Source organism: Poecilia latipinna, unplaced genomic scaffold, assembly GCF_001443285.1.
Source record: "Poecilia latipinna isolate Pla-1442-1.1 unplaced genomic scaffold, P_latipinna-1.0 Scaffold936, whole genome shotgun sequence".
Lineage (NCBI taxonomy): Eukaryota > Metazoa > Chordata > Actinopteri > Cyprinodontiformes > Poeciliidae > Poecilia > Poecilia latipinna.
Genome location: NW_015113552.1, coordinates 196,537 through 210,367, shown reverse-complemented (window position 1 = coordinate 210,367; position 13,831 = coordinate 196,537). Strand labels below are relative to the sequence as shown.

The 13,831-nt window shown below is 43.6% G+C and overlaps 2 protein-coding genes and 1 long non-coding RNA gene across 5 annotated transcripts in view; 1 reads left to right on the top strand and 2 right to left on the bottom strand.

The window, feature by feature from the left end:
- Positions 1–2,582, bottom strand: part of LOC106957785 (bone morphogenetic protein receptor type-1A-like) — a 31,023-nt gene extending 28,441 nt beyond the window's left edge. The window contains exon 1 of one of the 2 annotated variants that reach the window (XM_015049257.1): positions 2,308–2,582. The gene's annotated coding sequence lies outside the window, so the exon portion shown is untranslated. The remainder of the gene's footprint in view (positions 1–2,307) is intronic. The other variant, XM_015049259.1, reaches the window with a different exon arrangement.
- A 1,873-nt stretch (positions 2,583–4,455) lies between these two features.
- On the top strand, positions 4,456–6,425 carry LOC106957786 (uncharacterized). Its single transcript, XR_001427028.1, has 2 exons — positions 4,456–5,887; positions 5,990–6,425. It is a non-coding gene; the product is annotated as an uncharacterized LOC106957786 (long non-coding RNA).
- Positions 6,426–6,611: 186 nt separating this feature from the next.
- Positions 6,612–13,831, bottom strand: part of LOC106957784 (LIM domain-binding protein 3-like) — a 36,600-nt gene continuing 29,380 nt past the window's right edge. For both annotated transcript variants that reach the window (XM_015049255.1, XM_015049256.1), the window contains exons 7-12: positions 10,144–10,352; positions 9,024–9,390; positions 8,770–8,950; positions 7,766–7,886; positions 7,018–7,133; positions 6,612–6,951 (exon numbers count right to left, since the gene is read on the bottom strand). In XM_015049255.1, coding sequence (XP_014904741.1) covers positions 6,862–6,951; positions 7,018–7,133; positions 7,766–7,886; positions 8,770–8,950; positions 9,024–9,390; positions 10,144–10,352 — 1,084 coding nt within the window. In that variant the 3' untranslated portion in view covers positions 6,612–6,861. The remainder of the gene's footprint in view (positions 6,952–7,017; positions 7,134–7,765; positions 7,887–8,769; positions 8,951–9,023; positions 9,391–10,143; positions 10,353–13,831) is intronic.

Sequence of the window (13,831 nt, the reverse complement as noted above, 5' to 3'; positions counted from 1 at the left end):
CATGCACTTTTTCACGAAAATCGGCCCGATTATGATCGGTGACCGATCGATCGGCACACCTCTAGTTTAAATCACATGAAACTGATTCAGTTGAAAGTGATTCACCTCCAAAGATTCAGTTTAATGGAAGTGATTCAGGTAAAATGAATCATTTCAGTGGAAAAAGAATCAGTTTGGGTCTCAGCTGGAACTGCAGCAGCAGGAACCAGAAGAAGAAGAAGAAGAAGAATGGCTCCTCTGTGCGCTGGCTGCCATTACTGCCTTTATTTATCTGCTGAGCTGCAGCGCTGAGGAAGAGGAGGAGGAGAAAGAGGAGAGGACCGGATTGCATGTTTTCCTCCTCGGCTCAGCCACTCTGTCTCCAGGACGATGGGGGAGGAAGAGGAGGAGGAGGAAGAAACCTGATCTCCTCCTCCTCCACCGCCGCCTCTCAGCCGCCTGAGAAACCCGATCCCGGCTCTGCAGCGGGAGGCTGAGAGGTGGAGGAGAGGGAAACTGGGAAAACTGGGAAAACTGAGCCAGGAGGAGAGGGAAACTGGGAAAACTGGGAAAACTGAGCCAGGAGGAGAGGGAAAATGGGAAAACTGGGAAAACTGAGCCAGGAGGAGAAGGAAACTGGGAAAACTGAGCCAGGAGGAGAGGGAAAATGGGAAAACTGGGAAAACTGAGCCAAACAGAGAGAGCCAAGAGAAACTGGTAAGACTGAAAAAATACTCCAGGAGACAGAAAATTTGGGAGAACACTCCAAAAGGAGAGGAAAAACCAGGAAAACTGGGAAAACCAAACCAGAGCAGAGAGGATGGAGCAGGAAGATAGATCTGCTCCACAGGAACGTCCTGGATTCTCCAGGAATGTCCTGGAATCTCCAAGAACGTCCAGGAATCTCCAAGAACCTCCAGGAACGTCCAACGTTCCCATCCATTGGACAACCAGCTGCTCCTCCAGCCAATCGCAGCCCGGTTTCTCTGGAGACGGAACCAGAACCAGGAAGTTCCAACTGAACCTTAGCTGAGCTTCCTGCTCCGATCCTTAGGAGGAGGAGGAGTGGTGATGTGGGCTGGTTGGTTCTGATGAACAGGTTGGGAATCCATCCTGGATCCGGAAAAATCACCCAAACATCCACCTGGTTCTGATCCGATTCATGCCAACATGAACAGGATACATCACTAAAGGTTCTGTTACAGTTTCTACCAGACATCCAAGACCAGAACACCAGAATTCAACATCTGGATCTCAGAACCAGAACGGTTCTGTAACTGGGCCCACTTTCACCTCAATAGGAATAGTTTCTCTGTTTCAGAGCCTTTTCACAGAAATTAAAGCAAAATTTGATCATTTTACATGTGAAAACAGCTGGAAACGACCTGCAGAAGGTCCAGACAGGTGATCTCAGCAGAACCCGAACAGAACCGCCAGAACATGTCGGGTTTAGTCCAAAAATCAGATCCAGTTTCAGGAAAATGGCCCGGAAAAACATAGGTGTTCAAAACACCTGATCTGTACTGAGAAGGTCAAATTTCTGCATCTTTTAGAGGGTTATAAACCGTTTTATTAAATAAAATGTTTCATTATTAATAACTAAACATGTTTAAGGTAATAATCCTGATATTAAACCAGCAGGGAGGTTTCGGTTTAGAAAGCAGCTGAAAATGAAGGACCGGCCAGGTGAGCTGAACAGACACAAAACCACCAGAACCGACCCACAAACATCCTGACTGAGCCGGACTTCCACCAGAACCAGCACAAACCCAAACATTAAGCTGGAAAAATCCTGATTTTCCTGACGTTTTCCCAGCGGAGTTAGCCGCGGAGCTAACAGGCAGGAATGCGGCTAATTAGTGGTAAACAAACTTTATAAAGTTCGATTAAAATCCTCCAGTCAATCCTGCCCAGGGTTGATAAACTGAAATAAAACACGTTTTAATGTTTTTAATTCTTTGATTTGATGCTTTAGACATAAAATCAGCTGGAAGACGAGCTGCGCTTAGAACAAACTTTTTTCCACGACGGCAGGATCCGTCTATGTCCTGGCGCCAACTCAGAGACCCAATCTGTTCCCCTGACTCCGCTCTCATTTCAGTTCCCTCTAACCAAACCCACCGCTGGAAAAGGTTTCTAACATGAAACATAAAGTTTTATCACTAAATCCGGGATAATTCAGTGGTTCTGGAGGCTCGGCCGCTTTAAATCTGGGCTGTTTTCCACCCACGGGCTGCGGCGCTCCAGCACATAGACGGAGCTGAGGAGACTCGGCGCTGCAGGTTAGGAGACAACTTCTGGGTTAAATTAGGTTAAATCTGCCCTTACCTTTATATTGATCTCTTTAGTCTTTATTCCCAAATGATTCCAGGATTCTCTTCCAAACAATCCAGATAGATAAATCCAGAGCCGGGGACGGCTGGGAGCGATCAGAAAATCTTATTTCCAAACGTTTTTCCAGAAATATTTCCAGGATCGGTCCTCCTTCCAGCTCCGCGATCTCTCACTCTGTTGCTGCTTGTTACAAACCTGGCAGAGATCCTCTCCCAAACAGGACGCCTTACTCTGTTTCTGCTGCTGCCATTACGAAGGAGAGGAAAATGCGACATAGATCCTCTCTAAAACACAACTCACTCTGATTTGTTATTGCAAAATTGAAGGACAGTAAATCTGACATAATTTTTTTAAAGGATGCCTTACCTTGTGTGATTTTTGTCACAGAAAATGTTGCTTTCGAAGCTGTTCCCACATAAACCCCTACTATGCTAATAGATTGTTAGCATTGTACTTCTTTTTGGCTTTTTAGTCACTTGCCGCCATGTTGGATATTAAACTCTAGGTTGTTCAGTGAGCTCAGTATCCCAGATTCCTGATTTCAGCTACAGTTGCCGTTTTATTTCAATTTTCAGAGAATGAAAACAGTGAAAACCAGAGTGAAAGAAAGCTGGATTTTCAAAGTAAAAGATAAACTAAAATTTACATTCAGTTAATTTTCATAAATTGTTTTGATAAACAAGGCCACACGTATCACTGTACATCTGGAAAGTATCTAACTCAATTTACTTTACCTACACTTTGTTAAGCTACCTTATTTAAAACTGTATTAAATTAATCTGTTTCATCAATATTTTACACAGAAATACCTTGAGTTTATTAAAAATAAAAACAAGAAATTAAATATTACATAAATATTGAGTGCAACTTAACATTATAAAGGTACATATTTACAATTTAATTAAATTGAGTTTAATATAGACAAGCAAGCACACAGTAACACAAGTTTACTTTAAATAACTAGCTTATAGCTACTTCAATTTCACAATTTAACAACTTAATCTAAAATTATTATTGAATTAGAACTGGGTGGAAAAACAGTGAGTGACAGTAAAGTTCAGTCAGTTTCACAAAGTTTAGCTTTGTCATCTTTACAAATAAAGGAATAATTATATTTTTAAAAAAATCTTTAAGAAAAATAAAACTGCAATTCTTTGGTATGTTATAAAACAAGCAGAGTGAAACATCTTTGCATATTTCCTCCTCTGTGTAAATTGCCGCCCAGTTGTTTTGGACGGGCTTTTATTTTGAAATCAACACCAAAGGTGACTCTGCCTCCCTCTAGTGCCAATAAATATAAATATAGACTGCGGACTGTTGCAATAATTGTCCGTTAAAAGTGAGTAATTGTGATTTTGACATCTGCAGCTCAGATTAGTCAGAGTTTCAGAAACCTGAAACAGGAACTGAATAGAGGTCAAAAAGACAGAGAACAGAAATAATTCTCCTTATTTTCAATGATTTAAATGTTTTCCATGGTTTAAGGAATCTGGTTTGACCAACGAATGATTAGATTTCAAAGAATGAAACGACCAGGTAACTGTGCTTGAGGTGCTCTCTTTATTCGTTCTATCCACCTGTTAACATGAGACCAGGCAGCTTGAATCCAAACGGTGAGGTTAGCACTTCTCTTTCTGTCTAGACTAACACCGACATGCTGCCACACGCTGCTCTGCATGCACACTGCATTCACCCTGAAAATAAACCGTATAAAAGGACGAGACGGAGTAAAAACTCAACACAGATCATGTACCAGTCGGGCCAAACGAGGCGGAGAAAAAACCGAGTCCGACACGAACGGAGCTGCTGAGGAGAAAAGGCACAAAGACTCACTCTGAACGACTCGGATCTACGCACAGAAACTCTAAAATAATCTCTAAAACAGAATCAAACATTCAGTGAAACAGAGTTCACTCTGCAGAACTTCAGACTGTTTTAGTTCAGATCCTTAAACCACCACTAGATGGCGCTAAAACGAGACAAAAGATAAAAGAGCCTAAAAATGGGAGAATGTTATGAGAAAAAGACATAATTTTACAAGCAAAAAGGTTGTAATAATACAAGAATTAAGTCAAAATATTATCAAAATAAAGTCGTAATAGTATGAGAAAGAAAGTAAATAAAGTCAGAATATCACAACAAAAAAATCCTACAACAATAAAATTTAAACAGTACAAGAATAATGTCATAATATTTTCACAATAAAGTTGTAATACAAGAATAGTCCAAAAACACCAGAATAGAATCATAATACTACAAGAAAAATTTCGCAATATCGCAAAAATAAATTCTTAATAATATAAGAATAAACTCATATTAGCAGAAAAAAGTTGTATAAACGACTAATACCAGAAAAAATTTTAATAATATGAAAATAGTCATATTACAAGAAAAAGGTCAAACAACCGTAAAGTCGTAATAACACCAGAAAGAAGTCAGAATATTATCAGAATAAAGTAATAATTTTATGAGAACTGACATGTAAAATCAGTCTTGGCGCTGCGTTAACATGAGGAATGTTCAGTATGTTGCGAAGTTCTGCTTTGGTATCCATTTGACAAATAAGGAAATAATATTTTAACATTTATTATCAGGACTTTGAAACGACTGAATCTATTCAGGAAGAAGAACCACAGACTGGCTGAGAGGGCCACATCAAATCTTCACTACTCTGGCCAGACTTTGCTCCAATTTAAACATTTTCTCACAATCTTACGACTTTCTTCTGGTAATATTATGAGTTATCTTTGTAAGTTAAAAAAAAAATTCTAACACTCCGGCGGACTGAGCTGACTTGTCTCACATTTTGTCAGGTGGATTTTGGTGACACCTGTGGCCGCTGAAGGTACTGCTACTGGGTTTTAGAATAATCTGTTCGCACAGCCTAAAAAAACACGGATCAGAAATCATTCTGCCTTTGTTTTGCTCCATAAATAATACAAATTTAAATTATAGATCTGACTTTAGTTACTTTTTTTTTTTTTGGTTTGGTACAGCTGCAGTTTCTTCAGCGGCCAGTAGAGGCTGCTACAAACAGGTTCATGAGTATAAATCCGTAAATAAAAAGCATTTTACCCCAATAATTAGCAAAAACTTTGTTAATTGTAACAGCTTTCATGATTTCTGTGAGAACGTTAAACCAAATTACAGAGTCAGATCAGAAAACACAAACCAGTTGTTACAAACATACAAGGATTAAAGTCAAAATAACTTTCAAACATTGTTTAAAACTGTTGTGATGCCGAATTACATCCCAGGCTACTCAGCCAACGCAGCGGCAGTTTAGCAAACGTAGCATTTAATATTTAATATTCGCCTCTATGCAGATGATTCTGTCCTGTTGGCCGATGTTCTTTCTGGTTGACAGCAGAGGTCTGGATATTAACAGAAACCTGCTGAGACTGGTGCTGACTGACTAAAGGAAACAGCAGAGATGGAGGTTAAAGATAGATCTAACTGCAGTTCTTCTACTGGCCACAAGGAGACGCTAAAACAGTATTTATAGTTAGCAGCTTTGTTTCTCTGGTCCAAAAAAAACTCAGTTCCAACCCAGATTCTTCTGGATCAGAATCTGGTTTCTGATCCAGATTCTGATCAAACTTTCAGATTTACCGCTCCTCCAACTACATTTTTATTTTTTTACTTTTATTAAATGTTAATCAGGTTAAAAAAGCAGACAGTGGAGAGCTGATTGTCTCTACTCTCATTCCTGTCTGGATTATTTCTGTGTTTATGTGTAATTTACCTGAAGCTGCAGCAGCCTCTTGTAATCCAGAGGAAGTGGTTCTGAAGTTCTGCAGTGTGAACAGACCCGTTACACCTGAGCGTCTGATCTGCAGCAGCTCAGACACGTTTACAGTTCAGATAGAAAAAAATCTAAAAAAACACTTCAAAATACACTCAGCGATCATAAACAGAAAAGGTTTCAGCTGAAGACGGAGGAGGATCGGCTCCATCAGCTCAGCCTGCAGCAGCGCCCCCTGCAGGTCCTCACAGGAAACGGCTCGTTATCATTTCCTGGGTGTTTGTCCTGTTGGGTCTGAGATGAAGCTGCTGCAGACAGAAAAGCTTCACCAGCAGAGAGTTCCTGGATCTGATGCTGTTGAGTTCAGTGATCAGCACCAGAACCAGAACCGAACCCAGAACCGAACTCCTCCTGTTGAGCTGAAAGCGTCTTTATACATAATAAAAGTCATAAAGTCAAACAGGCACATCTGCAGGTTCATTAAAAAATAAAAACATGAAACTATGATTTCTGTCTAGAATAAATAAAGTGGCACAGATTTAAAATCTAAAACTTTGTGTTAAAACATCAAACTTTATGAAACGACTAAAAGTGACGTTAAAAATTATTTGTTTTCCAGCATCAACCCATCGTCTGTAACTTGAGGGATTATTCTGCCCTGCAGCCGCAGCTTGGAGCCGGCTGTCTCTGACCTGAGCCCCGGTCGCATGCAGCAGCAGGACTTCCTGTCTGCAAGCAGAATCATCATCAGCAGCAGCAGCAGCAGGTGGTTAGCATTAGCAGGCTGCTCGGTCAGCTCAGCTCTACACGTTGATGGCGTGGGCGTGCTTCTTGCACAGAGGCTTGTCCTTCTTGGAGTAGAAGGGCTGACCCTCCAGGTTCACGTGGCACACCTGCAGAGACAGCAGCACTTAGAGGACGGCCTGACCTCTGACCTCTGCCTCTGAGCCTGCTCTTACCGCGCACACGAAGCAGGTGTCGTGCCAGGTGTGGCCCAGAGCCTCGATGAACTTATCTCCAGCCTCCACCGGGAAGTCGCAGCCATGACACTTGGTACTGAACAGGGCGACGTAATCTGACAGAGCAGAAGGAACAATGCTAAGCTGCTAACGTGCTAACAGGCTAACATGCTAGTATTTGCTGCAGAACTGCTAAACAAGGTCATGGATTCCAGCAAATTTACCATTTTTATTCCAAGGATCAAGGATGCTGAAGCTACAAGTGGATCAATCAGAACCAGTGGTGGGAACACTTCTGCTAACCTGCTAATAGCAAAGGTTGTAGCTCAGCACTTTAGCGTTTTTGCTAACTTTGAAATCACACACTTAGCTTCTCCTAAATTTATTATTATGGATGCAATTTAAATTCAAACAGCAGATAAATTCAAATTTATCATTGGCTTTAGCATTAGCTTCCACCTAAAAATTAGCGAATCTACATAATTTTTATAATTAGCGCTTTGGAGTTAGCTAACTTTTCAGTTAGCAGCACCACCACTGAAAGCACTAAAATGATCAAAGATCCATTTATGAAACAAATCTTCATCTCCGTGACAACGAAAACAGCTCCTCTCGACCAACGTAAAGTTTCTCCTCCACTTTAACCAGCAGGACCAGGAGAGACCGTCACCATGTCCCCGTCTGTCCTCTGATTGTCCGTCAGGACCATGTCCCCTGTCCAGCATAGACCCGGCTCCGTCCCCACTACCTTTCTCGCAGTACGGCTCCCCGTCCTCCATGTGGAACAGGCTGTTTCCAAACGGTTTCCCGCAGGCGGCGCACACGAAGCAGGTGGTGTGCCACGTCTGCCGCAGGGCGTGCATCACTTCCTGCAACAGCATGTCGTTATTTCACTGAGAAAAACACCAGAGGCAACAAACAGCAGAGGAAATACTAACCAAGGCCTCAGAAACTCAGAGACGCATCATGCAAAATTAACTTTTTTAGCCCTTAAATCTATTTCGCGTATATTTAGATTTTTCTATTTTCTGTTTGGATTTCTCACCAACCAATTTCACAAAGCTGCCATTTTTATTTCTTGCAGTAATTTCGTAGTCCAAGTTCAAGGATGTTGAAACTACAAATGGAGGTCAAAATGTTTGGTTAACCCATACAAGTCATTAGAATCATCCTCCAGCATCAGAACCGCTTCTCAGCACCAGGTCACATGTTTTTTCTCTTGGAAATGTTCCCACATCAGAGGAGGACTTTCTATTTGTTTGTGCAAAAGACAAACGCTTCAATAACCTCCAGTAGCATGAAGAAGGATTCAGCAAAAGACTGGCGGTCAGTTCCTTCCGTGTGTGGAAACGGCGACGCAGCAAAGCCACAAATGAAACTTTAATTCAGACATGGATTATTGTGTTGCTATGACATCCTGGTCATTGCGTTGCTAGCAGTAGCAGCATGTCTTCTGCTATTGCTAATGTTAGCGCTGTATGCTAGCGGTTAGCTCCCTGAGGACGGAGCCATCCTGCATGTTTCTTGTTTTTGCCATTTTTGTCTTGCATTCAGTGACATTCTTGGTGCTAGCATTAGCAATAGCTGGCTTGCTAACTATGTCGAGACTTTGTTTACAAACGTGTTCATTCATGTTAGCAGTGATCCCGTTCCAATCAGCTCAGAACTTTAAAGTCAAAACACAAACAATGTGACTTTCTCACCAGTACATTAGAAAGTCAGGATGACCTATGACCCCCGGGTCTGCCTCACCCCCATGATCTTGGTGTTGCAGCGGGCGCAGGTCGGAGCGAAGAACTCCTCGTAGCAGTTCTCACAGTAGACGTTGTTCTGCTCCTCCACGAAGCTGACGTCGGCCAGGGAGACGTGGCAGTAGTGGCAGTTGAACTCCTCGGGGTGCCAGGACCGGCCGAGGGCCACCAGGAAGGGGCCCCTGGGGACCACAGCAACACCGTCACACACTGCGGACCGGAACGAGCCGCTGTGATGAACGCCGAGGCCCCTACCTAATGACGCTGTTGCACGCTGAACACAGAGGCGTGCGGCTGCTGGCGGCGAACCTCTCTGCTCTCTGGGCCACGCCCCTCGCCACAGGAAGGAAGGGGGCGGGGCTCGGTGTGACGGGGGCGGGGCTGGGAGCGGGCGGCCCGGCGGGGGACGGGTTGGGGATGTACGCCGGCGGGGGCGGGGCCGCCTGAGGAAGCGGCTGGACCTTCACGGAGGAGCTGGTGGTCTTACCCGGGTCGAACTTATCAGCGAAGTTGGTGTCGGTCACCCAGGGCGGTCGGTTGGCGGTGGAGGAACCCGGAGGAGGGGCGGCGGGGGGTGGGGCCGGGGCGGCTGCTGCAGGGCGAGGCTGGGGCGGGACTGGAGCTGCAGCCACAGGCAACATGGGCGTTAGCATAACGTCTGATAGCATCACAAGCTGAACAGAGACCTTTTACCCAACACAGACAGCCTAACTCTGAAAGCGCTTAGCGCACTTAGCTTCCTCTAAACTAAATTCTAAAACACTAATTTACCTGAGTATTTTTTTAAACTTTCAGTTGAATGAAGTTTGACATTTGGCTGAAGTTTTGGTTATCGACTGTTAAGAATTCTTCCAGTTTGTTTATAATCATGCTCTTATTTTGAAGTCTGTGTACGCAGCAGTTCCATTTCCTGCCCTCATAATGGTGGAGAACATCAGGTAGCGAAATGATTTGCTACCCAGAATGCATCACTGCAGAATAGTAAACAGTCTAGTGTCTCCTGTCCATCAGCATCAGAGATAGAAAAACTCAACAGCTATAAAACTGAAGCCAGGAGTGAAATAACTCTGGTTTTAGCAGTAGCTTCTCTCATTAGCGTCACTATAACGCTTTTAAATAAGCTTCTGCTGCATACAGTGAAGCACTTTAGCACAACTAATGTTTATAAGTGCTTTAGCAACTAGCATGGTTAGCTTTGTAGCTAGCTATACTTAGTAGTGTACTGAACTCAACATGACCTTAACTTCTGCTGAAGCCTTTTGAGACTGAGAATCAGGGATGTGACCTCTGACCTTCCTGCTGACTGCCAGGTGTTCTGTGCCTGATATCTGCTGATGTGCGCCCTCTGGTGGCCGCCATATTCATGCTCCCTCACCTGGCTGGGAGGGGTAGATGCAGGCCGTGCTGACCACCTTCGGGGGGGCGGAGCCAACGGGGATCTGGATGGAGCTCTGCTGGGTGGGCGGGGCTTGAAGTGGGGGGGGCTGCTGGTAGAGCGGGGGCATCGGCTGGAACTGCTGCAGCATTGGCTGGTACTGCTGAGGGGGCGGAGCCTGGTGCATGGGCGGGGCCATCCCGTACTGGCTGGAAAAGCACAGAGACACGTTGAGGATTCAAGTCCCACAGCAGAGCCTTCATGTGAAGGAGGAGTCTTCATCACAGACTGTCCTCTGATTGGTCAGGCTACAGAGCCTCTGATTGGCTGCTTGGAGTGACCAGATAGTGCTCTCTCCATCCAACCAACCATCCAACCATCCCGAAGTTTCTTCAGGAATATTTCTGCCTCTTTAATCGACCAATCAGCTCAGCAGGCGACCTGATGTCCCACTCTCTGTGAAGCACTTAAACGCACCGCCTCTCTCTCTGCAGACTGAAATCCACAGGAAAACTCCCAACACTTCCTCACCCTCTGACCTCTGCTGCTTCCTGTCAACCTTCTACATTCACAATAACAAGCTGCTGATGATCTGCTGGAGTTTCATCCAATCAGAGGACGGATCTGCTGGAGTTTCATCCAATCAGAGGACAGATCTGCTGGAGTTTCATCCAATCAGAGGACGGAACTGCTGGGAGTCAGGAATGTTCCAGGATGAATCCAGACTGGGAGCAGCAGCTGGATGTTGGATCAATGTGATTAGAGCTTTATTAGATCTGGAGCGGTGAGGAAGAGGAGGAGGAAGAGGTCAGACGTTCCTCCATGACATCATCTCCATGTTTGACTCCTGCTCACATGTTTTACTTTTTTTTTTATTCTGAATACTTTTTGCATCATAATCAATGTTATTAATGTTTAATCATGGCTGAAACACCCAAATTATCACATCTTGGTGTTTATCCTTGGGAAATATTGGGCACTTTGGGATTTTCTCCTTCAGAAAAATATTTTTTTGTGTGGCAAAAACAGGCAAAAAAAATAAAACACAAACAATTCAAAAACGTTTATATATATATATATATATATATATATATATATATATATATATGTAATGTTTGAAGCTGTTGAAAAGATTTAATGCAGTGAAAGTTAAATATTATTTCAGGACATTAAGGTGGAAACTGTGAAGTTAATGAATTTTTTCTTCAAGGGTTAAAGCTTCTGAATTAATATTGTTAGAAATAAATTACCAAACAATATTGAATAAATAATGTTTGTTATTTTTTGTGGGTCTGTAATGGGTTTTACTATTTCTTGCAGAATTTCACATAAAACCACAGGAAGCATCAGAAATATTTAACCAGTAAATTGTTAACATATCTGCTGTTTTATAAGGAGTTAAATGAACTGAGGGTTTATTAAACTGTTTCCAGCAGGAAGTCGACCTTCATGTGGATCTAATCTGCTTCCTCTTCCTCCCAGAGACAAAATAAACTCTGGGGGAAACAGCCGACCTCTGCTGCCATCGATCCAGGATGAGTGGAGCCGGAGGATCGATGGGATTAATGGAGGATGATGAGATAAGAGCCGGTGGGCGGAGCCTGTTACACGTCATATGATGCTTCTCTGCTGTTTCTGCCTCCAGAGAAACTCGGGCTGAAGGATTTCATGGGACAATCAGTTTTCATCCTCAGGTTTCGGGTCAACATGAGGATCATCTCAGGAAGCCGATGAGATTTTAGGTTCAGAAATCCATCAAAACCAAACGGAAACATCTCTGAAGCAACAGGAAGCCTGGTGACAGAGAAACTTTACCTTCTGCTCAGGTTTCTAACTTCCTGTGCCTGTTGCCATGGTAACTGATGCTAGAAACCCAGCGGCTTATTATGAAATATTAAGTTTTAGTAATGTTTGTCTTCTATGTGTTTCAGTTTTCCTGTAGTGAGGCGACTGAAACCCCTGGTGTTGTCTCTGGATCAGAACCTCTTCATGGTTCAGACAGAAAAGTTTCTGATCAAATCTGGATCTGCAGCTCTAAGCTCCCATCAGGAGGTTCTGGATCTACTGTGGATCTGTTTTTGTCTCGGTTCCAGAGATCCAGCGGATCCAAATCAGCCTGCAGAGCTGCAGCTCCCCCTGCTGGCCACACACACTCACTGCATGCAGGTGGAGCAGAGGGTCGGCTCCAGGTGTGGTTTGGGTCAGTAAACAGTGGGGGGAGGGGCTGTGCCCAGGTGAGGAGGCGGAGTCTACCTGCTTCTCTTCATCACCTCCTCCTCATCATCCTCCTCCTGCTGCTGAACTGGAAGCAGAAATAAAGAACCCATTGATCGCTCCGCGTTTCTCCTCCAGAACCAGCAGAACCAGACCTACTGGGCTCGGTGTGGGTCAGGTGGGCCAGCAGCTGGAAGGTCTTGGACTGGGCGCTGCGGCAGCTCCAGTCGCTCTGGTTCTGGTTCTGGTCTGTGGTCCGGACCGCCTGGTAGACCGGAGAGGCGCTGTCCACCAGCTGGTCGCTAATGGAGGCACGACTGCAACCAGAACCGGACCGGGTCAGAACAGAACCGCTTCAGGAGGAGTGATCAGTCGCAGAGCTGGAAGAGCCTCAATCTGAGTGGGTTAACTGTTAAACCAGTTAACCAGTTACTGGGAACCCAGCAACTGGGTCAACTGGTTAAAGACACACTGACTCAACTTGTTGCTTAGAGACGGGAAGAGGAAGATCAGAGGAGGAACCGGATCAGAACATTCAGAGTTTTTCTCTTAGGGCAACATTTTCACCTCCAGAGACGCGCAGCCCTCAGGGTCAATTTGGGGTCATTCAGGGGTCAATCAGGGTCAATCTGGGGTCATTCAGGGGTCAATCAGGGTCAATCTGGGGTCATTCAGGGGTCAATCTGGGGTCATTCAGGGTCAATCTGGGGTCAATCAGGGTCAATCTGGGGTCATTCAGGGGTCAATCAGGGTCAATCTGGGGTCATTCAGGGTCAATCAGGGTCAATCTGGGGTCAATCTCAGCTTGTACAGGATCTCACGTGTTTCTAATTAAAGATAAAGTAAAGTATTATCAGGCTGAGAAATATTTTTTAAATCACCAGAATAAAATTATAATTTTATGACAACTCCTAAAAATAAAACTAAAATTTTAGCATCTTGTGAAATTATATTTGGTATCAATTTAATAAATAAGGAAACTCTTAATCTTTTCACAATTCAGCATCAAATTATTATTAGCAGTAAAAGTTTGAAATGACAAAGTCTGAACTGATCATCAAATTCTGACAATTATTCAAACTTTTACTCAGTAAAACAACTTTTTTCCTGTAATTTTATAACTTTATTAATATCACAATTTTTATTTTGCTGATGTTCAGTTTGTTCAGACTGGCCCTAATAATATTTTTAAGATTTTCTGGTTTATTTTCTGAAAGTTTTTGTCTTTTTACACGTCAGAAGTACTTTTTATTTTAATATGAGTTTCAATGATAGTAATTAAAATCTGATTTTGTATTTTCTGTTAGAGTGAAATAAGAAATGAAGGGAACCACGATTCACATCAGCAGCTTGATGGACGACAGCAGAACCTACAGGCTGACCGAAGCTGATCAGCAGGGCCGTGCAGAGGCCACTACAGGGCCAGGTGCTGAAAAAAAGGGGCCCATCTAACCTCCTTCTAGGACAGAATATT